Source organism: Nelusetta ayraudi, unplaced genomic scaffold (assembly GCF_046127955.1).
Source record: "Nelusetta ayraudi isolate G7.1 ecotype Tasmania unplaced genomic scaffold, CSIRO-AGI_Nayr_v1 ptg000011l, whole genome shotgun sequence".
NCBI classification, from domain to species: Eukaryota; Metazoa; Chordata; class Actinopteri; order Tetraodontiformes; family Monacanthidae; genus Nelusetta; species Nelusetta ayraudi.
The window spans coordinates 14,005,645-14,032,545 of NW_027466061.1; the positions used below are offsets into that span (position 1 = coordinate 14,005,645).

The window sequence follows — 26,901 nt, forward strand, 5'->3', positions numbered from 1 at the left end:
ACCCAGGTCTGTTAGCTCGACTCTTTTAATCCTGGAGCAGACTCTGGCCATCTGATTAAGAATGTTTTTGTCCTTTACAGACAAACAATTAAACCAACAAATAAAAGAGAAAGTCACTCTCTCAATGGAAGAATGATTAAAGGAACATAAAATGTTTTTGAAACGCAAATATTAGTGCTTCCGCGTCAGGTGGATTCATTCTTTGACGTTCCCGTTTGACAAGTGACTGTGTTTTTGTCGAAATTTAGATGAGTCAAATCTGGTTTCTAAGTAATTCTAGGTTGTTGTTGTTGTTGTTGTTTTTTTTTTTTGTCACATTCGGATCCATGAAATTGTCATCACACCATTTCTTAAAAAAATAATTTCAAGCCAAGCCATTGTCCGAATGTGGATCCTGATAAGGAGCAAGCAGAGAGATGTCATCAGAAATTTGAATTCAGAACTGAACTTGTATATCCTCACAAATGTCAATGTCATATTTTCTTTTTTGTTCGTTTCTTAAATATCTTTTGTTTATTTTACCGGGGTAATAATTTATTTACGAGCATGCATTTTTGCCCTCCATTCCTCATTTTATGTCCTCGAATACGATTAGACATTTTATGAGATAACTACTGATTGTTGATCCTTTTATCTTTTTAACTTCACCCTCCTGTACTGTTTAGCAGCGTCGTGCGGTCGTGCCACACCGTCGCGGGTTGAAGAGTAAATAAAGTTTAACGGTTAAAAAAAAAAAAAAAAAAACGTGTACAGCGTGGCGTAACGTAACCATGTCACGTGACACAAACAGGCCTACGTCAACTTCCATGGACGACCCCGTACAACTCGAGCTAAATGCATTTCAGAGGATTTTTCGAACAGGTAAAACAAAAAAGTACACATTAATATATAAATCATGGTTGACAGTTAACCCTTGGTGTACTTTAGCAGCAACTCTTCGTTAAAACTTACCTAAACGAATATCGTTTAGAGGTCATTACAGGTTCCACTGGTATCCTCACTGTAGCTTGCAAGTATTACAAATGCAAAACACATACAGTACTTTACCCCTTTGCACCCATCGTAGACAGTGCCCAATAGCATTGTTTGTTTAAAATAATGACACGATGGGTGACAACCTTACAGTTCATTGTGTTAATTGCTGCGTGTTTCTCGTTGCGTTGGCTCTCAAACGCTTTCGACATCAGTCTAAATTTCTCAAAGTATCTCGGTCTGTCCGCACTGAGATCCATGCGTGTTGATTTCAAAGGACAACGGCACGTGTCTGCATACTAATTGTTCTTCTCTGAAGATGTTCGCCAGGCGTGGTGACAGGGGAGAGACCTTATGGATGGATTTCCTGTGACGGTCACCGAGGCCGTGTGCCTTGGAGCCAGCCTTGCCCTCTCTGGCGCATTCTACTATCTTTACAATAAAAGATGGGCCATCATACATAAACTAGATGTGAGTCTGTCTAATTGTTGTCTAAATGCAACTTTAAGAACTATGCAAGAACCTTGTGCACTGCACATAAAAACACTGAATGTCTTCTTTTGTCAGGATGCGCCACACCTAACCATTGATGACAAACTTAAAGCCATTTTGAAAGCCACCGCAGGGGAAAGCCTTCAGTATGTTGTCATTGAAGGTAAAGAAAAAGAAGCAGACATCAGATTTTTCCAACTTGAAAGACTGCCACTGTCTCTGATATGTATTTCTCGACATATATGCGTTCTTCAGGTGCTGTCCAACCTGTGGGGGAGGCTCTGACAAGTACATCCAAAAATGTTGATGTTGGGGTGCTGCAGAAATTGACTCTAAGTGAATACAGGCTGGTATGGAACAGCTTTACTCGGAGCTGGTGAGTGACTAGAAAAAGACAAAAAATAGGATAAAGCATGACAAAAACATTTATGAAATTGTATGTCTGATGCATTTTTAACTGATAGTGGACATTTATTTCAAATAATCTTTTCTCACTGGCATTACAAAGTACCCATAGTATGAAAATAAACCAACACTGCCCTCTACTGATGGAATGATGTTAAGTTGCCGAAGATGACTAAAGCATCGTCATATGTCGTTTCTCTACACTGTGAGCATACTTACATTTTAATCATGTGGATTTATTTCAAACATCTGGCTTTAAAAAAACAAAACAAAAACCTTTAGACATGAATTAACAGTTCAATAACAAACAGGAAACTGATGAGATCAGTAGTTTTACCGATTTTATATGTGGTATATGTATATACAATGAAAAACAAAGATTGGTTGTGGACAGTACTTAGCATAATGCAAACATACTAAGACATGTTTTCTCCCTTTTACTTGAGGATGGACAGCGAGCGTGTGGTGCACCAGAGAGTAAACTCTGTGCCCTTTGTCTTGGTGGGATCCGATGAGATCGCGGTCAAAGTCTTGTGTCCGCTGCAGGCTGCTGGGGCAAGCATGGAGATCACACACGAGAGGTTCCACCAGGTCAACTCTGGCTTTTTTGACAATGTATTCCAGTACCTCAGTGGCGAGAAGCTGAAAGGTCAACTGGAGACTGAGAAAATGCTGAAGGTCTGCTATTGAGATTTGTCATAATATTCATGTTGTTTCCTCCATGACGATACATAATGTTCCCCCTCTTTCTGCAGGTTGGCACCGCTTTAACAGGTGTGGGTGAGTTGATCCTGGACACAGACGACAGTGTGGTTCTTCGGCCACCCACTAATGGCTCCCAGTACTTCTTGAGCATTGTGGACTTTGACTCCCTGCGAAGAGAACACGAGAGCACAGCGGCTTGGTGGAAGGTGCTGGCCATTGCCTCAGCCTCGGCGGGCGCAGCAGTCCTCCTCTGGGTTGGCAGACGTTACTACCACCAACTAAGACATCGCTGGCATCAGGAGCAGGAGAGGAGGGAATTTGCCAGACTGCGGGATGAAGCCTCGAGGTTGCACGCTTCAGTGGCAGGGGAGGAGGCCATGGACGAGCCACACGTGGAGAATCCCTGCGTTATTTGCTTCAGTCAACCGCGCAACTGTATTCTGTTGGACTGTGGACACGTGTGCTGCTGCCACAGCTGCTACCAGGCCCTAATAACCCGGCAATGCCCTATATGTCAGCAAAACATCAGGAGGGTGGTGCCACTGTATAACGTGTGACAGACCTGTTTGGTCATGTGACTTAAGAGGAACTGTGCACGCTTCATATTGCAAAAGGTCTAAAGTCCTGCAAACACTAACTCCTCCATCTTGCTTCAGTAGAAGTTAAACACTGAATGGAAATTTTCCCATCAATATAATGTGTTTTTTCACGATGGAGATACTTGAATCTAGAAAGTTTTTTTTTTTTTTTTTTTTTTTTTTTTATCAGAGATTGCTGATGGAAATATTAGAGAAAGGGTAAAAAAAAAAAAAAAAAAAAGAAAGAAAGTCTAGTTTTCTTGCATTTTTTTGCCTTGTGCCTTCCTATCAATGTGTGTCTGCTGCTGTAGTGTTGGTACTGAAAGTATGGGTCACTTAACTTTCAGGTTGTGAAGAGAAGTTTTATTTTTGTCAGTGGAATTCATGAAATAAATACACGGTTACAGCCAGTTGTTTGCAATAGTTTGTAATATGTTTATGTGTGTGACATTGTTTTAATGAACTATCACTTGCTGAACATTTTGTCTAACATTTGGTAACTCTCCATCACCATAGAAGTCTTGAGACTTGGCTTACCGAAATAGAACTGAAGCTCCCGTGTGAGACTAACATGTTACGCTGCACTTGGTCCGGATGTCTATGTATAGATTTTTTACTGATTCAAAAGCTGCTGTTCGCCACTCCGGCTTGACACATACAGCACATGTGGAGAACAGCTGCTGCATGAAAAGGCTGCTATTACACTTAAGGACTAAAGAGGCGAATAGATTGGGTGTTGCGCAGCACGCTGACAGTTTATTCATGTGGTTTAAATTTAATATAAGCTCAACTTGCTTGTTAAGAGCACCTGCTGTCTGAAAGGATGCGTGAGTCATCTGGCTCACTATTTCAGTCTTCTCTTCCAGACACGCACGAGGCTGCAGAGATTAGGTGATTAGGTGGGGTGGAGGGAAGAAAGCAACATTTAAATGTCTTTCACTGCGGCAGCACAGGAAAAGTGCGTACGTGCATGCATGCCTGGTGTGTTGTGGAGAAGTGGGTGACAAGGTGAAGAGAGGGGCGCAGGGTTGAGAGAAGAGCAGGTGGGAGACGGCTTCATTGACTAACAAAGTCTTCACCTGGGCTCTCTCAGCAGTAAAACAGCTGAGGCTTCATAAGTCTGTGCGTAAACTGCTTTGATGGCTTTTTATCAATCTCAAAGGACAACACAAATTGCTATCATTCTTTAAAATGTTGTAAATCATTTCAGGTTAAAGGAATGAGGTTGACTTAGATGACATCAAGACTTTATAATATATCTTCAAGAGACAAATGGAACAGGCTCCAGCGACGCAGAGTGCAGGAGAACCAGCGACAGAGAATAAATGGACATGTTGAACAACATTTAGAGAAAAACAATGAGTTTCAGACTAAACTTTTTTTAATTTATTTATTTTTAGATCTTAGTGCAATAAAACCACCAGTATTAACAGTGTGGAATTATTTGAAGATGAATCCTCATGATGTAAACAGTCCTTTTCGGTCTCAAGCCACTGTGGTCCACGGCTCTGTAGGCAAAGCCACGTCTTGACTGCCTGCTGCCAACCACCAGTCCAGTGTTTGCCCTCACTTGACACCTTTCTCTCGTAGGTCACGCAAATTCATCGACAGGCTGCAGGATCCGTGAGGAATCTGGAGAACCCAGAGGAAGAGTTGACCTTGTGGTTCGCCGTATTTTATGTTGAGGCACAGAACTGTCTCTCCTGACTGATGACTCATTTTTTACGACTGGTCCCCTTCTCGTACATAAAGACGACTCCGTTCTTGTCCAGGTCTTCTGGTTTGCGTCCTGTTAACACCGTTACCTGACAGTCTTCTGCTTTGATGACAGTTTGACCTCGAAACAAGTACGCCCAGAATTTCCCGGTGCTGTAGCAGATTACAGAGGACAGGCGGTACAGCTGCCTTTCATATTCACTCCTGTACATATAAAGCAGCTTTGACGGAAGTACGGAGGTTTGGAGGAGCGATCCATCAGGCAACACTCTGGACAGGTAGAAGGTTAACATGTCGGGGCTGTTGAGAAACTCCATTCCGAACACATCGGAGCCACATTTACACTTCACCACGTACTGGTTCTTACCGTAGGAACGATCGAAGAGAGAAGAGAGGCTTTCGCTATCACCGCTCGGCATTGGTAAGAAACAAATTCTCCCCAGCGGCGATGACCAAGACGTGCTGAAGCTGCAATCTCCACACTTGTTCTTCTCTCCGATGTAGATGCTCGTGTCCACGCCGCATCTGTCCAGCCAGCGCAGGAAGGGATCCAAAAAGTCAAGTATGTCGCTGCACTCCAACACGTTCCCTTTCTGTCGTTTGGGCCAAACTTCTTTCACAACTTTGTGGATCTCCGTCGGGTTGATGACCCTGCCCGGGTAATTGAGGGCCCTCAAAAACAGCCTGGCAGTCGTCGGCATGCACGACAAAACCGACAAGTAACTGGGGGACTTGTTCCTCAGCCTGTCCTGCACGACGGTGAGGTTTAGCGCCGAGTGGAACGTTGCATTCAGCCAAGTGTTGTTGAAGGTGTTTGGGAACCTGCAGATGGGATTGGGGTCTATTTCAAAGAGCACACAATCCTCTTCACTGTGCCTTTCACATGCGGTGACACAGAGCCCTGAGCCGTGTGCAGCCTGCTCGCTGGAGTCAGGGTGTTCCACAGCGACCAGTGTTGGTCTCCCGTGTGGAAGGGAATGTTTCACACTTTGAGTAAAAGCAGTTCCCACAGCGTAGCCAAGTGTAAGCATGTTGCTGTGCGAGTCACTTTACCACCAGTGTGAAAATATCTACTCCCTCTTTTGTCTCAGCTAAATCAGCTAAATCGCTGAAACGAAGCCATCAAGTGAAAAGGCAGATCGAGTGGACGGAGCGAGCTCCGAACCCCCCACTAGACCAGTGTGGATCTAACCTTTATAATGTTGGATACTAAGGATCAAAGACAGAGGCAGCTGGATCAAAAAAGTAGGCTACTAAAATTAAAGCCGTAACTACTGAGATTAAAGGCATAGCCCACCAGTGTATTCCATTAAATTGGTAGAGGTTGGATTTTATGAAGGGCAGTGGGAATTTTAGGGAATATCAGAGGAACATCGGCAGCCTCTGAAGCTAGGATTGCTGCCATATTCACCAACATTAAGTGAAAGCTGTGCCCGATGAAGTTTATTAGCCCTGTTAATAACTGAATGTTGTGCTTTAACCATCAGATAGTTTGCTGACATATGGGCCAGAGGTGGGAAGTAACAAAGGACAAATACTTCATACTGTACTTAAGTAGATTTTTCAGGTGTCTGTACTTGAGCATTTCTTTGACAAATTTTTACTTTTACTACGTACGTTTGTACATAAATATATGTACTGTACTTTCTACTGACAATGGAAAAAAAAATGCTGGCTACTTTTGTGTTTTAAAAATATACAACTTCTGTTAAAATTAATTTATTTTTTATAATTGTTGTTGCTTCAGGTGCAGCTATTAGAAATATGATGTTGTGCAGTTAAATATAAAAACTGATCAAATTCTAGAGATTATTTTTACTCTGGTTATGGGGCCACTGTTCAGTGCGTTTTCAGTACCGAGAAAAATAAAAATGTAGATAACATTGTGTAAATGTAAACACCCAATAATAACTCTTACTGATTACAGTTTGGTTGCGGTGTAGTTGGAAAATAAAAAAAATCTAGTACTTTAAATCTAGTATTAAAAAAGGACAGACACCTCTTTTATGGGCTAACAATGCTAACAACATTGTCTTTCTGGCTTACAAATCAAGCATTTTCACTGACCTGTGTCCCAGGGTGTAGCCATCATTTTACAAGTGAGGGGGACAAATTGTTCAGAGGTCTATTGAGTGATTATCCTCTCACAATTCAATTGCACCTCCCCTTAGCAGCTAACAAACCACACAAACACAAAAAGCACAGCACCAGGTAACAACCGACTTTAGCTCTTTAAAAATGATATACTATCAAAGTCAAAATCTAAACTCTAAAGCTGCCAAACTCTGGTTGAGTTGACGTAGAATGACCCTGGGGCATCTAGAGTCCGGAGTGAGTAGTCCGATAATTAAGCGCCAAATGAAAACACTGAACACCAAAAGTCCTGTAATTAACCATTCCTGTTTAAAATCATCCGCACCAAAATTAGATGGGAGTGAAGAGTGGTTGAAGTATAGTTGAAGAATGGTAGAAAAATGGTAGAAAAATGGTTGAGGAATTGTTGAAGAATGATAGAAAAATGGTTGAAAATCGTTGAAAAATTTGTGAAAAATGGTAGAAAAACAGTTGAAAAAAGGTTGAAGAATGGTAGAAAATGGTTAAAGGTTGAATGGTTGGCTGCTCTTTCTATTGTGGTAATAAAGCTAAAAAAAAAATAAAAAAAAATCCCTTTAATGCTATCAATATTTTCTCTCAGCCAGTGTTAACAGTGACATAAGGACTAAAGTTATTTTCTCTCCGCCTGCTGTGAAGACCCTCTGTCTTTCTTTTCAATGGAAAGAGTGAGATTTATGAATAGAATCTATTGTATAAAGATTTAGAAAAAAATATGTGCAAAAAAGTAGTGAGCACATGTTCTGTACTGAAATGAAGGAGGAGTTTGTTTATAGCTTAGCTAACTAAATTGACATCTATCTGTCATCTTTTAGCCAAAGTACTTTGGCAATAATATACAATATAGAATGTTTCTGTTTTAGCTAAACATTATCTACATGTAACAGCATTACTCAACTTACACGGGTTGTTTTGGGGGAAAAAAAAGACTGTCTAAAGTTTTTTGCCTCTTGGCTGGTTTGCTGAACACTTTTTTGAAGCACAAAAAGGTCCATCTCTGATGACACACGTCAGCAGCGTTTGTTTTCTGCCTTAGCTCCACCTACTCATGATGTGTTTATAGGTGGCGTTTAGAGGATGCGTTTCAACATGTTGAAAATGAATTAAGTGGTTGTAAAGGATGTAAAAAGTGCAGGGGATGGAGGGCACAGATACGGGAAGTGCGGGGGACATGTCCCCCGTGTACCTCGCGGCTGCTACGACCATGTGTGTCACTATATTCCCAGCACTGAAATTTGGCTTCCAAAGTGAAACAAGTGCACCACACTGATCTTTTGTTTTTAATGGAGGTGCAGTACACCTGGGGGGATGATGTCATCATATACAGCTGGTTTTGAAGAATAGCGAGAAGAAGAATCAGGGAATGAAGATCAAATCAGAAGAACAAATTGAACAGTGACGGTAAATGGATAAGAAGAAAGTAAATGCTCCAGTGTGTCTGCAAAAAACACAGAAATATGTGTTTGTGTACATAATGTATACATTGGAATAACCCAAATACAATTTTGCAGATGTAAACATTTTTTTTTTTGAGTGAAATAATATAGAACTCCTCCGATTGAAAGAGTGAAACACGGCCACTTGGTAGCGGTGGAGAGAGAGGGCTGACAGTGAAGCAGCACACGGAGGATGGGGCACGGCTCAGTCATGTTTAATTAATGTGCGCGGTGACATCCTGTTAAATTCCCTCTGATAGCTGACAAACACTTTGGATGATGTGACCCTTCTCTCATTGGGTGTGCTACATGGATGCTGACCCTGATTTACGATGATGGGGGTGACAATGTCAGTGGTTTGGTTAGAGAAGTAGTGAACTATGACTACTGCCTTGTACCAGACTTCAGTGGAGCAGCCTTGCCAACTTATCATCAAACCAAAACTGCTAAAACTGCCGAGTTGTTATTTTACCTTGCATTTTTTTGGAAAGGAGGATATATGAGGTATACGTACAATTTAAATTGTATTTGTGAATTTTAGCACACACTTCATTTTTTCCCTTTCTTTTCTGCTTTACATTCATGATCTGCAGGCAAAAACTTACTTTTGGGTTCCTGTTGTTATCAGACAATTCTAAGAGTTTAACATTTAACGTTTAACACTGCTAAATACCAGCGGAAGGTTTTTTCAGTCCAGCAGGGGAAAAAAGTTTCGAACAATCTCTGGCATCTTGGCAGACCATGACCTGGCGTGCTTGTGTTCCTGACAGAGAGCTGTGGGGTGGATTTGCCTATCCTACTTTGGCATTAGTGGCTGCTCGACAAGCAGTGAGAGGAAAAGGTGGAGATGCAGTATCTTTGGAGAGAGAGCCATCACAGCATGCTCACAGTTCCTCATGCCAATTACCGCTGTCACCCATCTGCTTTGGGCATGCAGTGAAACGTGGCACAAGTGACCTACTTTTTCCCCTCAAAAACAAACCAAGAGCTCCCTCCCAGGGGATGGAGGGAGGCAGGGATGGTGTCCTCAGGTAATGCAGATAGATTTTTTTTGCACTGTCACAGAGCCCATTAGCACACAAACAGTTTGGAAAGAAGAAAGATATTTCACAGATATGACATATAAAGACTTTTGCTATGTCTTCTTTTGGTGTGTGTCTGCCATGTCTTTGGCCATTTTACTGAATAGAATAAAAAGCAGTGAAAAATACCTCCCACGGTATCTTTTTGAACAATTCATATTATAAGGGTGTGAAAAGTGAAAATATTTTTCAAATCATCAATTGGTAAACACAATGCCCCAAACAAATTTGAAATAAACTCGAAAGGTAATAGTGGTAAAGGGTTCTGCCTTTTAAGTCCACAGCAGCAATTCCTCCAGCATGTTGCTAAGCAACTTGCAACACACACTGATCCAAAGAAAGGAGAACTGCCAACCCTCCAGACCCCACTGAAGGATGGATGCACTACAAGCAAGACAAACATTGATATAACAAGCTGCACAAGAAAAACATACACATATTCTTATTCCATGTCTGACTGCAGACATCTGTCTTCTTTTGTCCTCTTGAATGCATTACAATTACCTTTCCTCCATGCGCCTCTTTGTACATACAAACACACTTGCTCGCACACGTTTACATATCAACAAACAAGCTGCTTCTCTGAGAATTGATCCTGACTTTTAGCCACACACTTGCCTTTGAGAAGAACAAGCTGAGCGTGTATGTGTGTGCATGTGTGTGCGTGTGTGTGCGTGTTCTCTTTGTGTGTGTGCAGCAGTGCTCGTTTTGTCTAGAGAGAGGGAGGGGGAGGGCTTGTCGAGTGACTCAGCAAGGCAATTTGCTTGTAATTGGAGTCAGTGATTCAAGAGCACGTGCACACGCATCCACATACACATGGGGGCAGATGCCCTCATCCAGTACGACTGACTGAGTGAAGCTCATCATCAGCGACTGCATTATGAACATAAGTGCGAACCGCTGGATGGTGGTGCAGGGCTGAAGTCACTCCTTGAAAAAAAGAAGAGCTTGAGTTCTCGGGATCTGGCTGAATAAGCAGTGACAAATCTCATCGGCCCCCTTGAGTTGCACGCGAGTTAACTTAAAACTTAAGAGTTCTGTCAAATTCATTTTACAACTCATTGGGGTTAACGGGTTAACATAAAATATTTTGTAGTCTAACTGATGTATATTAACTTCACTTACTTTTGGGTTCAAGGTTAACTTAATCTTTAGTTCAGGTGACCCAATCCACTTTAAGATTCAAGATATTTGAGCCAAAAAAAGAGATGTATTTATCACATGCAGTAATGCAGAGCCATTGCAGATACACTTGCGTGATTGTGTAAGATAGAAGACGATGGCACAACAACAAAAATCAAACGTAAACAACAACTAGTACATTCTCTAACACACTAATAATAGATTTAAACTACAGGTTTTGAGTTTTAACTGAGTGAACTGTTCTCCAGTACCATGGACAGAACTGGTCATTGTCACAATTCATCTGAGTGTTTCTGACTGCAGTGCTTTGTTTGCCCGCAGCATCTGTGTTCCTCCAGGCTGTCTACCCAGCATTTGGTCTCTCCTGTTAGCTGAGATAATGAACTGACTAACTATTATTAGACCTTCCCTGTTCTAACAACTTGGCCAGCTGACCTGTGTTTAAACAAGAAAACCCCTTTCCCTTGAGCCTGCATAGCGGCTGGGTGAAAGTTACCAGGTGACAGTCTGCAAGCTCAGACCACCTCTTGGATTCCTTAAGACGTGGAGTCGTAAAATGTACCAGCTGAGGTGACAAGAGCACACATGTAGACTATTTTCTCCTCAGACATGGTAGATGGGGACACAGAAGCTTTTCTCAGTTTTACTTCAGTAATCAAGCAAGGGACCAGACAGCCTTATTCTAGTAAGAAGGAACTGGGCAAACAAGCAAGCAAGCAAGGCTATATGGTCCCATGTCAGGTCAGCAGAAGGTGCTGTGTCAGTGACAGGAGCCTATGATAAAAAATAATAATAATAAAAAAAAAAATAAATGGTTGATTTAGAGTAGGAATAATTTATAATGTTGCTTTCAAGTTTAAAGTTTTCGATTCATTGCACAAAGCTAAATTCAGTTGAAAGGGAACGTGTTACCTTAGATGTCGTCATAAAAACATAAGGGCTGTTGTTTCGTTTGGAGTCGCTTGTGCAATTCCATGTCCCATCTGGTGGTGTCGCTCTTGCTCCTCTAACTGTTGGAGAGCGTTCCCCCGACCCCCACCGTCTTTCTCATTTACACTGACATGCGCGCGCGCGCGCGCACTTCAAGCCCGGATGGATGACTTCACCGCTCCGCCTGGGTTTCCTTTATGATCCCGGGATCTCCCGCTTCCCTCACCAGACATCAGCTGGCAGCGCAGGCGAACACAACTCTCTCTCTCTCCCCTTCTCTCTCTCTCTCTCTCCCTCCCTCTACGCGCGTCTCTGTCTCCCCGCAGCTGCATCGCACGCACTCGACACACCGCAGCTGCACGGCAACAAGCAAACAACACCGGACCTCTCGCACACTGAGACAAGAAGCCCCACCGACCGAGACAGACGCCACACGGCCGGAGCGTCGCCCGAGCAACGAGGAGGATCTGCGGCTGAGCACAGAGACGCGCTCAGACCTTCGTGTTTTTCGACCAGGTTTTCCTGCGCCAGAGAAGCTCGACCGCCACGATGTCCGAGGTGCTGCCATACAACGAGGGCAAGATGAGCGGCTACGGTGCGGACAGCGAGGTCAGCCAGATGTCCTTTAGCTGCGGACTGCAGGACACAAACGCCTTTTTCGCCTCGTCGCAGGCGAAGAGACCTCCGAAGCTGGGACAGATTGGCAGAGCCAAGAGAGGTAAACACGCACGCACACACCTTCCACCGGCGTGCGTAACGGAGGTGCGTATGTCTGGAGATGTGCCCCCGTGTCTTGTGCACGCGCCCCGTGCTGAAAACGGGAAACGCGCGTACAATTAAGTGGTTGCATGCGTGTTTCGCGTCCTGTTTACACGGAACACCCGCATACAGTGATGACCGTGCGGGGACACACCCCGTGCCGTCACCGCCTAAATAAAATGGGCTTATTTCGCCGGAAATAAGTTGTTTTGTTTCATAATTTTAGTTGAAATTTATTTTATTCGTCTTATTTGGGAAAAGAAATTGCGCGCGGCCGAGGCTGGTGATGGGCAAAATTTAAACTGATGGATTGAATTTGACTTGTTCACCTGCATCCCGTCGTGTTTGGCGTCATCGTCGGTGCGTATTTTACTGCGCCACTCTGGAAAAGCCGCCTGTCGGGCTGCAGAGACGCGTCGTGACCTACAACAAAACGCAACGACCTCGGCGTTGACCGGGATGGAGTGGGGCCGCGTGTGTGTTTGCGTGTGCGCTTGCCTATGTGTGCGCGTGTGTTCGCGCGCTGCCACGGTCTCATCCTCTCTCCCTATTGCCCCCCCCACCTTTCTCTCCCCCCCCTCCTCCCTCCTTCCTCCACAGTTGTCATCGAGGACGACCGAATAGACGACGTCTTGAAGGGGATGACGGACAAGTCTTCACCCGGCGTTTAAGACGTGCGCCCGATGCCTTGCAGACTATTTTTAATTTTACCAAGAAGAAGAGAAGGGAAAAAACATCACCAATTTGACGCACTTGTCGGCTGTGCATGTTCCAGGACTGCGGAAAAGATGGAAGGAAAAAAACAGAAAAAAAGACACGCGACGGCACGATGCGAAGGATGAGGGCGATAGAGGGCGGAACGGAAGAGAAGGATGGAAGGATGGAGAGCTGAAGGAGGCTGAGGAGGATGGAGGAGGAGACAGAGGGACTCTTGGGGTGGGGAGGGGGAAAGACCGAGGCGTATCATGGGATTGATCTGCTGGTATTTTTTTCTCCAGCTGAATCTCGATGTTTGGTGGCGTTGAGGTGTGCGGACCCCCCCGCGCTGCGTCTCACCCTCTGGGCCGACTCTCCACGATGGATGGACTCGTCATTTAGCTCCACCGCCTCTATCTTCCCCCTCGACCCTGAACGCACAGTAAATGCATCATCGGGGCTGAGCGCCGAGCTCAGTTTGAATAAGTTGTACAGTAGCTAGACGAAGCCCCACCAACCGTGCAACTCCCCGAGCCCATCCCTCAGTCCAACTACCACCCCCTGTCCCCGCCCCCCCCTAGACACGTGCACCCCAAGGCTTGGCTTTGTTGATCCACTCAGCGAGGGTGCATTCAAGGGAGCTGTCCTTTCAGCACCGCTCCAGTGCATTCCTGTTGCTGCTATTGCTCTTATTTTTTTCTAAATAGTAGAAAAGAAAAGAAAGAAAACACAAACCAACCAAACTCTTGGTTTTAAATAGAGGAGACCCATTGTATGTACAAACATATAAATATATATATAAGTATAAATATTATCCGAGGATGGTGCAATGTTGATCTTTTATGTAGTAAAGCCCCTTCTAGCTCTTGTCTTTGTTTTCAAACAGAGCATTAGGCCAAACTGCGCTGCAGGTTGCATTCCCCCACTCACCCCCCCACCCCAACCCCCCCCCACCCCGCCTTCCCCAGCCCCCAAGTGTCACCGGTGACCTCCTCCCTCATGTAGCTGATATCTCACCGGCACATATCTTCACCTTTTCCCCTTATTTTGCATTTAAAATGTTTTGATGTATTCAGAGGCCAGCAGAGAAGTGGACATTCTAGCAAATATTTAAATAATAGTAAAAAAAAAAAGAAGTTGTTGTTGGGGAGGAAAGATGATTTGGTTATTTTAATTGAGAACTCGTGTTTCGTCTGATATTGGTTATTTCCTGTTACCTTTCTTCTTTTTTTTTTTCTTTTTTTTTCTTCCATCTCTTTGCATGAACTTTCACTCTGGTGCCAACGCAGGTGCCATTACTCTTTACTCCCTGGCACGCTTCTTTTTAAACAAAAGTCATATTTGTATTTTTATATCTAAATATTTGTTATTTAAATGATATGCTAGTCTATCGTCTTACGGTTCAACGACAGAAATATTTCTACTCGGGCGAGGATATTCAGAATGAGACCAGGCTTCATGTGGGAGAGGAGAGGCTGCAACTTTTTTTGTTTGGTTTTGTTTGGTTTTCTTCTTGGTGGACCTGTCTCGTTCTATATCAGAGGATGGACGTTTTTTAAAGACTAAATGAATGTGTCTGGGGATTTTGCACACATCAATGTTAAATTATTATTAAGAAATCGTATACTGTGACTTGAGCTTTGTTGATGAATTTGTTAGAAAATGGCAGTTTTAGAGTATATTGCACTGTTTACGAGTTATCCTCAAATAACATGTTGTTATTTGACCTACTTTGGACATTACAGTTCTTTCTCCTTTTTTATTTCTGTTTATTTTGTACCATTATTTTAAAGAAACTGATTATGGTTTGTTGTGCATGAAATCTTAATATTTTCAATAATGAAACATTGTTTTATGAAGCAAAAAAAGGCAACAAAAATGTCATGACATTCTAAGAATGAGTCATTGTATATTATTATGCCATTTTCACTGTATTTGGTGAACTAATAAATGGTGACAGAAAATGTTCATGTGATTCTCTGGTATGGCTTTTTATCCCAGCTATTCAAATTGCATTGGGGGAAAAAATCAAAACAGGACAAAGCAGGTCAAGATAAAACAACAGGCTGCAGTTCACCAGCTTTGCTGCAACACTTCTCCCTCGTCTTGCAGAGGCCTTGGAATCTGCTAGCCGTTACCTTGCTGCCAGTAAACAGTGGATCTTAATTAAAGAGCAGCGAAGGAACAGTCATCCATCTGTTAGGCTGTTAAAGAGCTCTATGTTGGCCTGCACCACTGAATCCATTAAGCCACAGACCCCTGGGGGAGCTGCGGCTGTCCACGAGATCGTCCATTAAAGTGGCTGTGTACAGTGGCCTCACACAGTAGCGCAGTCTCAACATGTAGGAAGGTTGGTCACACTACTGTGTGACATTCTAAGAATGAGTCATTGTATATTATTATGCCATTTTCACTGTATTTGGTGAACTAATAAATGGTGACAGAAAATGTTCATGTGATTCTCTGGTATGGCTTTTTATCCCAGCTATTCAAATTGCACTCATTTGGTGCGACTTGCCGGCGGTGAACATAAGTTGCCATTCGCCTATGTAAACAGTCCATTGAGATCGACTTTAGAACCAGTTTCGTGCCATATTCAGGATTAGAGGTAGAGGATTTCTTCACATCCTCTACCTTGATGTTTGTGTGTTGGCCTGCTGTGATGATTATAAACAACTGGGGTCACATTGTCTTAAAGTGGTGAAAAAAACAGGCACCCTAGAAATACATAAAGAGTTCACAAGGTGCACAGCCACCGATGAAATAAAACCCTGAACAAAGGCTGGCAACACAACACTTCGACAAAAATGTCTTCTTCAGACTGAAGACTTCGATGGAATAAGAGGTTTTGTCCAAACCACTCTGCCTGGTTTTACCACTGAGGAATAATAAATTCACCTCAAGAAGGACACAAGTGTTGCTGACATTCGTTCATGGTTACAGTCTGCTGAAAATACATTTCTGAAACTTTGGCCGGTGTTTCGCTCTCTTCCCTCTCAACTTTCAATCAGAACCAAATTAATGCCACAATAATCAAGGAAATGCGTGCTACCTGCCACAGGCGTTAGCTGGCGAGCAGAAAACGTGCTGACATTTAGAAGTAACCAAAATTCTACATTTTAATCGCGATCTCACATTTGAAGCAGTATTGTATTATTCCACATAGTGTTGTGCACATTTTTCTAGTTCAGCCACAACCATTTAAAACTGAGCCTTTTCATTTACGTTCAGGTCCTGGACGCATCTGTAGTCAAACAACACGCGTGCCACTTAATATCCACCAGCTTCCACCTGAGACAGACAAACCTGAATAGGGTTGACATCAGAGGCTTTCCTGCCTCGCAGCTGCACTGTATTCACTGATGTCACATCGCAGCTGTGGCAGAACTCGTCGTCTCACTCCTTGATTATTTGCCTAAAAGCGGCTGCGTCAACAATACAGAGGCACCAAACCTGACATGACTCGGAATGACTCGATTCTAACAGAACATCAACAAAGCGTCACCGGCGCAACCAACCGCATTCCCATCGGCTTCTTTATTGACTGTCCTCATGACATCAGTGCTGCGCTGAGTGAACACATAGTGCTATTGATCGTGTTGTTATTGTGGCTGCTGTGTGAGTGTGTGCGTTTGTCAGTGGTTAACTGCATTTCTTCCCCCCAGTAATGTGCAGCCCTGGAAAGCCGGAACCGGACTGACATATTTGGGCATATATTGACTCGTGTCAACTTTGCTTCCTGCCTGCCTGTCAAAATCAACATCCAACTGAGCGTAGTTTGGTTCCTGTGTATTTGAGAGCAATTCAACACTTGCGAGACTTTAACACCAGAAGATAAATTGCTCCCTTGCAGTAACTAACGTCACGTTTACTGCTCATCATTACGTTTGTTAATCTGCGTCAGTTGTGCACAATTTACGTATGCAACTGTGTTTAGTAAACAGCTTAGCAAAGCATTAAAACTTGCAAAAAGCCAAGTCCTGCTTCTGTAAGATTCAAATTATGAATTTGGTTTGAACTATGAAATTCAATTGGTATAAAAGGAAAGGAAGAGGTTTGAGTTTGTGTTTTAACACCACACTGATGTTTGCCATCTCTAGTCATGTCACAGATTGGCCACTTCCAGTTCACAATGTGTCAAATAAAATAAAAAAAAACTATGAGGTTACACCACAGTATGGGTGAGCCTGCAATAGCACACATATCCCTGCAGCCCAGAAATTCAGCCTACTCACTGTCAGAAATAATATTTTTGTTTACCTGGTCTCTAGAATCTTGTCTTGTCTTCATTTGACCTATGTGAAAAACTTCCGGTATTACCAATTAGTGGATCTGGCTCCAAACTCAGCTGAGCCCAGAGGACCAGCGAACACAATCTCTAAAATGTTTAAACTTTGTTTGAAGACACTGGTCCCAAAGAAAACAACAAATGTATGTGTTGCTGAAATGAGATTGAGATTGTTGTTTTAGCTGCCGTACCGTTACCCACTCCGACTGACATCCTTTTTCGAAAATGTAGTTTTCTTTCCTGTTTTTATTTGGTTCGGAAAATTCATACTTTTTTCTTATGTTTGGCCATTGCTTCATTTGAAAAAACATTTTCATCCAATGAGCAAGCGTCCTCTCGGAGAATAAATTAGAGTAAAGCTTCATTCTGCAGGTTATTTGGGACAGAGATGATTTGACATGCAGGCTTTGGTTCAACTTGAGACATTCATGGTGGTAATTCAGGTTCGGCTCAGTCACGCATGTCTGGATGGGAAACATTTGTATTTTTGTCAGTACAGAAAATGCTAAAGGAACAGCAAAGGCAACGCACAATAAAATGCCATTATAATGTAGCTTTATGTACACACGCACGCACACACACACACACACACACACACACACACACACACACACACACACACACACACACACACGCGCATGGCTTAAAGCGACTCCCAGTTCGAGGTTTTAAAGCAAGCAGCGCGTGCAGTGTGAGGACAGAGAGCTTTGATCTCATTCCACTTCGCCCCATTATGAGTGGACCTCCATTAATATTCCTCCTCCAGTTACATAAGCCTACTATACAGTATATTATGCCATTATGTGGCCCCGAGGGAGATGGGAAGATATACAGCGCTGCTTAAAGCATCAGCAGCTCTTTTTCTTTATCAGGAGAAAAACTGGTCACTGTCTTTTTATATACAGTGTTAAATTGCAGCCAACACAAGCACAGCCACCACAGGGGATCATTTCAGACTATTAGTGAAGATGAAGCTTTCAGCACAAAGAGTAGATGTCGAGATTTATTTAATGGAGTGAAAGTTTCAGGATGAGTTTCAACTGACCTGAGAATGTTTGTATTGTGACGGTCATGACACAATGTCAAACACGGATCTGTGAGCCGCCGGAGCCTAAAAGGTGTCAGTTTGTCTTGAAATGAAACTCTATGCGTTAAAACATTAACCCTGCACTCCTGTCCATTATGTGACACCCTGCTACTAATTTGCAGTGTTTTTAGAGATAACAGACAATTTTGCCACAAGTGGAGTTATCCCAAATTCCCAAGACAGAAAACTGAAAGTAATTCAAAGATTTTGAACCGAGTTAATGAAATAAAATTAGTTAATCAATGTAACTAATTCATAACTAGTGACATTGGCAACTTGAACATGATCACATGATTGACACCCATGGTTCAGGCTCTCAGGGCAAATCGATCTGGACGGAGAGGGCAGAGTGGAGGTGAGAGGAGTGGCTGCCTGGGAGTGAGAGAGACAAACAGAGTGAGGAAGTGCGGTTCACACAGCAGATTAGTGTTGCAGCAGCCCTTTGGCAACAGAGCATTGAGGACAATTAGCACCGGGACAGGAAAATTCTAGCGGCACTATCTCTCGTAAAGAAAAACAATCATGATTCCTGTCACCTGCCTGACTCAGGTAGACGGAGAGAAAACGCAACACGACGACGCTTTGCGTCTAATGTGATGACTGAAGCTCTCCCGCATGAGGCCTGTACCCCTCTCACTCTGCCGGTTACATAACTTTGGTCCAGTCACGCTAAATCTCATTGTCTGGGACTCTGTGCCACTGCGCATCAGTCAACCTAAAGGACTTTAAAACCACATTTAAGTCTGATGGATTCCAGTGTCATCACTCATCGCTGGGCCACAAACAGGCAGCAGGAGGAGCCGAGAGCGGAGCAGCCGGTCGGAGGAGAGCCAGAACTCGGCAGGCTGGGGTATGGTTTTGTATTCCGGTGCAGCCGCGTTGCTCTGTATTGTCAATATCAGAGCCATTGCCTCTTACGTAACCCGCCATCATTCACCATGGCCAAATAGGTGCCAGAGTATTTTTGTTTTGCATTGTATGAGAAGGTGGCCGGGACACCGCAGCCGTTTATCAGCACACAAACCAGATAATGGGGTTCACCCTGAGACAATGCCAGGGGTCATGCAGAGTAGGTGTGATGAAGAGCGTCCCTGTCTAGTAATGAGACCTTTCAGTGTGTGTGTGTGTGTGTGCACATTACAATTATTACAGTCAGTCAGAGTCAAGGGGAAAGCCAAGTAAAACAGACGACAAAGGGAACTGATCTGAATGAAACAATCTCTTCAGCATCAATTTACAGCATCCACATTCAACATCTTGGGATGACTTAACACGAGGGAAGAAAACTCTTTTATTTCCCGGCAGTACAACTTCACCCAGTGGAAATGAAGCCATTTTGCAGCTAATTTTTGCCAACTTTTTGGAAACTCGAGGAACAACATTAGTTGAAGTCATATTTGATGGATTTCATTTTTAAAACCCTTTGGTGTGCACTAAGACAAACAAAATCAAAATCAACTGCTGTTGTACCTGGGTGGGTCGTGTGATTGCAACTGAAAGTCAGCAGACCTTTCAATGTGGTCGACCCTCCAAGTGAAACTTTTATGCTGCGAGAGGAGAAAACTGAGGCAAGAGCCATCTGAAAAATCACACCTCCTTTTTTAAAGTTTTATAAATAGGCGGTAATTAGATCTGGGTGGAGAATTAAAAATAAATGATTTCTACTTTATCAATGCGATCCCCTCCCCTGCAGTCACCAGCCGTCCTGCCTGCCTGTCTGCGGCTCTATATATAAGCAGTGGAGTGCAAAGGCCTGCAGACTCGTCTCAGGTTTCCTCAACAAATAACGTGCGGCGCTGCTGAGCTTCTGCCGGCATGAACGTGTTTGTGCGCTCACGTCGGACTTGCATGCTTCACATGTGCCAAACACTGTATATTGTCCAATTAAACCCACGTCTAATGTGCATTTAACGCCTCTGAATTTTCACGTCGATCATCAACACAACAGAGGGAAATGAATAGCAACAATGGATCAAGTATTTTTTTTAAAGATATATTGACCTCAAAGCCTTTGACCCTGTACAGGTGGTCCAAGGTATTATGTGTATAAAAAAAACACAAAACAAAAGAAAATAGTTTGAGACATGTGGATGTAAAATTACTTTATTAAAAAATATCCATGAAAAATACATCTGTATTTTGTTGAAACGCAAGAAGAAAAGGGTAACTGTGAATTGTGAGAGATTAAAACCATGAGAAGTCTCACAAAATCTCCTTTAAAATTCAAATCAACAATTTTACACTTTCATCGAGTCAAACTGTGAATTCGATTGCAATATTCCATAGCAATATTTCTAATTAATATGTCATGATGATTTAGCTATAAATATAAATTAGTAACAAATCTTATTATGGCAATTATGGCAGGGCTGTAGGATAAATCCCTCCCATCTAAACTGTAAATGACTGTATTGTTATTTTCCTTTGTTAAACCTAATATAGTCATGAAACCTACAGGTGTAGCCAGAAATACCCAAAACGCACATTAAAAAAATTGAGACCAGCAGTTTAAAAAAAATCACACAACAGTGAGGCAGAAATAAGGCAGGGATCCCAGAGGTTGTGGGATAAGACTTAATTCCAAATCTCGGAGATAATCTACAACTAAAGTAATCCAGATTTGTCACAAGTGGATGTTGCACAGGAACTCCTCTGCCGTCTCACTGTGCACAAACAGGTCGGAGGGTTTGTGATCCTGCGGCCGCTTTTCCTGCAGGGCTGCATCTTCTGGGCCGAGCTCCTCTCCTTTGGTCATCACGTAAACAAAGTATTCAAAGCCCTCTCCGTAGCTGTACTTCCTGATGGACCAGTCGTACTCTCGGCAAGCGTAAAGCCGCTTCCTCAGGAGCGGACTGACAAAGGTGATGGAGACAAAACGTCCTCCGGCCTTTAGGCAGCGGCTAATCTGAAAGAGGAAAGAGGAGAAGCGTGAGAAACTTTGAGACTTTCCTTGTGCGCCTTGAGAGGATCAAGGTGGAAGATCATAAGATTGTTTAGACGATCATAATTCATGACGCATGCGGGGACGAGATGAGTTTACATATAGCTGGTGGGGGGGGATGGGAAAAAAATTATGCAACCAGCAAAGAGAAGTTTACGGATCCGTGCACTGTGGAGGAACCTAATGTTTCCCTCGCTGACTGTGTGATGAGCACGTGTATCCTGCTCCCCTCCCATGATTCATCTCACCGGCGAGCAGCCTCAACATGAATTATTCACGCTCGAGAGTGACAAGAAGGGAGAGTGAGTGGAGGGGTGGGGAAGTTGTCAGTTGCAGGGGAGAATGTCTGCGAACAGGGATGTGGGGGTGGGGCAACAGTTGGGTGATCGCCGGGGCCAGATGTGGCAAAAACCCCTGACGACACTTCGGCCTGGGGCGCACAACAGCAGTCCTGCAACAGCTAGTGATAGACGGCTTTCTATCGCTCGCCAAATAATGAGACTTTCTAATGGATCTAAGCCATTTTAAGTCTCCACAAGATGCATGGCGGCAACGTTGTGGAAAAAAAAAGGAATATCTGCATGCCTCAGAGTGATGTCAGGCCATTGGGTTTCTTTTTTGCAAAAGAGAGAAAAGTTGAGAAAAAATCCATCCCAGAAAAATGTGAAATCCTCGCTCTCCATCAAGCTGGACTCTTGGACTGAAGCGCTGCCACTGCATTCGCTGCTTTCTTTCTTTAGCAAGCTTCCCAAAAGCAATGCTGTTGTCCCCAGTCTGCTCAACATTGCGGTGTGCAACCATCACTATGAGCGAGACGGTCGCTTCCCTTCATGAACAAATCTTAATAACTGCACTGCACAAAGTGGAACCCAGCAACACAGATAATTCATCACAAAATGACGAGGAGTAATTCAAATCTTGGAGAGCTGAGCGGTGCAGATGTCATCCACTGCATGTGCTCAGTCTAAATGTAGTATGTTAAGAATTCATGTTGAGATGTCCTCCTCACACTGACTTTTTTTTTTCCTTCCATGGACAGCCATTAATCACTCGGTTACAGCCTCATGAGGGTTCAGTCTTAAATATGTATGTCTGTAGCAACACTGGCTGACTGGATCACATGCTTTTAGTGGACAGCCAGGGAGATTATCAGGCCCAGCAGCTTTATTCCTGTTGCCTCTTAGCAGCTTTCATTTATGTCTGCGGTGGAGGCAGCACACACAAGGGTATTGACAGCTGACTCCTTGTTAAGCAGATCAAAGCAATATTAAATGTATTTTGTGTTTGTCGTCATGTACTGTTACGCACAGTCGCTGCCTCTGCGACCTGCGACCTCTGCGACCTCTGGTGTACTGTACAATGTGTCTTTGTGCTGTGTGTGTCACAGCCGCATTTCAGCGTCAGCAAAGTAAAGTCGACTGTTCGCTTGTTTCAATCTGTAATTTATTTTTAGGCACAGCATCGCCTTAGTCCATTTTTTAAACTCTAATCTGAGGCCTTTGGTCAAGGAATTACTTGCAGGGTAAAGGAGTTCAACGGAGGTCTTTAAAGGTCCAGTGTGTAATTTTGGGCTTGTTTTGTGATTTTTCCATCAGTAAACGCATAACATACCATGCCATAAATACATTCATAAAAGTAATTTGGTTTTCCTACTCTTTGAATGGTTCTCATATCAGAACATAAATAGAGCAATAAGGGTCTTGCTCTTAGTTAGCTGCCATCTTGACTGTCATTTTATAAGGAAGCCCACCTGACAATGCCCTAAAAATGAAACGCGCTGTCAGACAGGGTTGCTTAAATAATCCTTAATAATCCTTCAATACATCCTTAAAATTTGACACACTGAACCTTTCAGTGAATATGTGTTTTGCAGGTGTGAAACTGGACAAACACCGGCCATTCTTTTCCATCACACTGCAAAACATTCAGACTTTCATTCCGGCTAGCGGTGAGTTAAAATAAAGTCAAACCACGGCTTTCCAGGATTCACTGAGTACGTTGGGTTGCGAGTTAAAACGCACCGTCCGGCCTGCGCTCCCCCCTCAGCCATTATTCATGATGTTGATGTTTCTGCCGGCGCCCTGCGCACTTGAGGAATGTGACTCCAGAGGCTTTTGTCGGCGGCAATTTAGAGGACTGACGTCACTGAAAGCCAAGACGACGCAGGAGCAGATCAAACGGTCCGTCTGCGGCACGGAGAGCAGCTGCTGGCGCTGTCCACAGTCCTGGACCGTCACGTCATCTCCCCGCGCATGACATCACTGACCGAGATTCCCATTGGAAGCAGGTAGTCGGTACGAGTGCGGTGAGTCACGCGCGCTGCAACGGCTTCAACAACAATAACAACAACAACAACAACAAGTCAGGCGCTATGCAAATGCTTCCGCCCACATGCCGAAGCAGAGAGGCGGCATTATGACGACGGGAAGGACACACCGAAGCATATTTATCTCTGCCGAATGCTCCAGTTTCTTCAATAGTGGTTTCAGTCACGTGGTTAAGGAGACGAGCGGAGTAGGTGCGAATTCAGATCTACGTCAGGAGGTAGAACTGGTGAATGAGTCTATGGAGGAAACTGTGAGGAGAGTCTGTATCGTTCAGATTTAGAGCCCGTTTCAAGTCATGTCGAGAACCCACTCGCTAACATACCGTTGATGAAGGGACAGACACGAGCATTAGCATTGGCAGAATCCTGACCACAGCCGTGGGGTTGAAATCCACTTTTCACAGCGTTGTTCTGTGAGCTTTTTACACTTCTCGCTGTTGTGAACAACAACCTTTGGATCCCGGTTAGAGTGATTGGATCAAGCAAGACAACTGCATTTTTCTAGCAACCGGCCCTCTATCTGAGCCGTGTGGCAACACGTGAAAACAACCTATTGAATAGATAACTGTCAGCTTTAACGCAGGCAAGAAGCGCCCATGCCGACCCCCACTGACGAGCCAAGTAGATGTCTGCTGCCCTGAAGTCCAGCCAGCTCTCCAGTTCTACGACCTCAGGATAAAAATAAAAACCTCTACACGACAGGAAGAACTTCTAGGAGCACCGATGGACCCCCTGAGTCACATTTACAGTCACATCTTGACCAGATGCTGCAGGATCCGTCGGCTTTTTGCCAGAGTCTGTCTCTGCTCCCTGCAGTTCATTACTGAGCCGACATAAAGAGACAAACAACCATCTACACTCGCACCTACGTGCCAATGAGCCTCATGTGCTTTGAGTGGGAGGCAGTTGGAGTGTCTGAAGAGAAGGCAGCAGACACACACAGACAGACCACAGTCAGAGAGGCCCCGGGGCCCCTGGGACCCAACCTGTGACCTTCATGCTGTGACGCAACAGTGCTAACCACTGCAGCGCTGTCAGAAAAAAAGGAAAAAAAATCTGTGTCATCAGTTTCATTAGCAACAAATCGTCCCACAGTGTCGCACAACAGCAGGACAATCGTGCGTCAGCCACTGGGAGCAAGCAGAGGACAGAGGAAACCACTCTGTCAGTGTCTGTGCTCAATCTGCACTGCTTTGATTCCCCAACACACACACACACACACACACACACACACACACAATCCTGAATTATTCAGTATGATGGCAAAGGCTTGTGTCAGTGGCCTGACCCATCCTGAATGTGTTGCAACAAAGAGGTAACGTGAGATCAGGAGTCAAGAATCCCAGTGTGTGTGTGTGTGTGTGTGTGTGTGTGTGTGTGTGTTTGTGTTGGGGGAGGAGAGGGTATCCCGCTGCTCCTCCACCGTGTAGACAAAAAAACCAAAACCACTTTTTATGTAATTAGCACTTGTGTCAGCAGTAAACACAAGGTGTTTTATTTTATTTTTTTTAGGTTTTTATGTTTTTGCACGTTTGCCCGGAACCTTTATGCCCCTGGGATTCTACACAAACATTTGTAGTCCCGGCAGGTCAAGATCCCCAGTTGACCATCAATTCCCTGTGTTGAAATATTTACTGCTGTTATTGGCCCTGCCACTGTCTGCCCATTAGCGCTGAGACCTTGGCAACCAATCAGAGTTTGTCCCTGAAGCTGTGCTGCTTATTACCTGGTAGACAGAATGACGAAAATCGTGTCGCGATGAGCACAAGTGGAAATCTTGGTCTTGTAAGAAAATAAAAATTGTAATCACTTTAAATGACATATTCCAGGCCAGATCAGTGCCTGGCCTTTCTGCATTAGTCGGAAGGAATATGAAGCTGATCTGGAGAATATGACATTTCATCTCCTCTGCAGCCGCCTTTTATCAACCTGTGTGTCCTCACCTTGTCCTCTTGCCATCGCTGGTTCTCCCCCGTCCTCGGTGGGACACAATAACAATCATCTCCCGTTATTTCCATTTCGTCCTGGCTGAGCGCCGCTTCACCTCAAGATCCTGCACTGTACACGCGCTGACGGGTGGCTGCAGTGGCAAGACGAGGACGGGGGGGGCTTTCGCCCAGTTTGCATAATCTGAGGTCATCTGACAGTAAAAAGGCAGGTGGCACCTGAGGCAGCCTCTGCAATAACTGCACCAATGCTGCTTCATTGGAGGAACTTGACTGCCGTCTTCATCTTTAAAACAACAGCAGGGAAAATATTATGAGAAATAACTGAATATTCACTACTTGTAGTTGGCAACTGAGGGAATGGGTTGAACGGTATTGTTGACCAATTTAAAACAAGTTTTGCATATTGGAGTTTGTATTTCCAGCCTTTTCTTCTCTCCCCAGCGAACCCCTCCATAGGTGGTGGTTTGGTCCCACTCTCTCCAAGCAGGATTAACTTGTCCTCCTTGGGGACTTGGGGAGCATAGAAGGCCTCCTTTACTTCATCCTGTGTATCAAGCGTTGCAGTGGAGCAGTGGCCATCTGACTGCTAGCAAGCATCAGACGGATGGTCATTAGGCGCTCATTGATGCCCACAGGGAGTTAGTGGAGGTGGTTGATGAGGCAGTTCTTAAAAGTAAAGCCCACACCATGGATTCGTGGCTAATTCCCAGGCTTTCCTTTCCAAAAGAAAGTATATCTGCTTTTTTCCTCCTTCAGGTCTCGGGGAATGCTGTGATGTCGATCTGGAACTTCCTTAGCTCTCTGGAGATGATCCTCTTTCGGGTCGATCACTGGCTTGGTTGTCCATGAGGGTCCGCACATTACAGGCTCCAATATGTAGCTGTTTTTTGTGTTTCTGACCGCATAGTGGTGATCCCTCTGGATGCGGTGTTCCAGACAGGATTTTGTGAGGCAGGCTATGTTTGGGGTACGTTTTCTAACCCCTCTCCCTTACTGGGATGAACAGAGCGGGTCCAGTATAGGACTGCTCAGTCATAGGTGCAGGTTGTGGCTAGGAACTGCCAGACTTTACTGTCCTGTCGCCGTTACCACTTCCTGATCGCCACAGGACTTTGTCTTGTCTAGGATGTAAAATGGCTGGGTTCCATTCGTGAGGACGTCACGTCTTTGATCTTGCGGAGACTGCTGTGCCTGCAGTCACCACACGGTCCTCGGCAGAAAGGGGCCTGGATCCAATGCACTGGAATCCATGATGACTGGGGACCATCCTCTGTTGCAGCCTTC

The 26,901-nt window shown here is 44.1% G+C and overlaps 3 protein-coding genes across 3 annotated transcripts in view; 2 read left to right on the forward strand and 1 right to left on the reverse strand.

Annotated features, from left to right (window-relative positions):
• The first annotated feature begins 706 nt into the window (after window positions 1–706).
• mul2 (mitochondrial E3 ubiquitin protein ligase 2) lies at window positions 707–3,716 on the forward strand. Its single transcript, XM_076021245.1, has 6 exons — window positions 707–861; window positions 1,292–1,443; window positions 1,540–1,627; window positions 1,720–1,840; window positions 2,316–2,547; window positions 2,625–3,716. The coding sequence occupies exons 2-6, from the start codon at window positions 1,327–1,329 to the stop codon at window positions 3,129–3,131; spliced, it is 1,065 nt and encodes a 354-aa protein (XP_075877360.1). The 5' UTR covers window positions 707–861; window positions 1,292–1,326; the 3' UTR covers window positions 3,132–3,716.
• Window positions 3,717–11,695: 7,979 nt separating this feature from the next.
• Window positions 11,696–13,979, forward strand: camk2n2a (calcium/calmodulin-dependent protein kinase II inhibitor 2a). The gene is made up of 2 exons (XM_076021246.1): window positions 11,696–12,289; window positions 12,931–13,979. Exons 1-2 carry the CDS (start codon window positions 12,121–12,123, stop codon window positions 12,999–13,001), a joined length of 240 nt encoding a protein of 79 aa, XP_075877361.1. The 5' UTR covers window positions 11,696–12,120; the 3' UTR covers window positions 13,002–13,979.
• Window positions 13,980–20,488: 6,509 nt separating this feature from the next.
• Window positions 20,489–26,901, reverse strand: part of ece2a (endothelin converting enzyme 2a) — a 53,585-nt gene continuing 47,172 nt past the window's right edge. Inside the window, exon 4 of the mRNA XM_076021247.1 lies at window positions 20,489–21,306. Within this exon, the coding sequence (XP_075877362.1) occupies window positions 21,025–21,306 (282 nt within the window). The 3' untranslated portion in view covers window positions 20,489–21,024. The remainder of the gene's footprint in view (window positions 21,307–26,901) is intronic.

Excerpts from the sequence above, each read along its gene's own strand:
- mul2 (XM_076021245.1), top strand. The coding sequence starts at position 1,327 with ATGGATGGATTTCCTGTGACGGTCACCGAGGCCGTGTGCCTTGGAGCC. Across the intron at positions 1,628-1,719 it reads TCAGTATGTTGTCATTGAAG|GTGCTGTCCAACCTGTGGGG; the intron begins GTAAAGAAAAAG and ends TGCGTTCTTCAG. Across the intron at positions 1,841-2,315 it reads AACAGCTTTACTCGGAGCTG|GATGGACAGCGAGCGTGTGG; the intron begins GTGAGTGACTAG and ends CTTTTACTTGAG.
- camk2n2a (XM_076021246.1), top strand. The coding sequence starts at position 12,121 with ATGTCCGAGGTGCTGCCATACAACGAGGGCAAGATGAGCGGCTACGGT. Across the intron at positions 12,290-12,930 it reads GATTGGCAGAGCCAAGAGAG|TTGTCATCGAGGACGACCGA; the intron begins GTAAACACGCAC and ends CTTCCTCCACAG.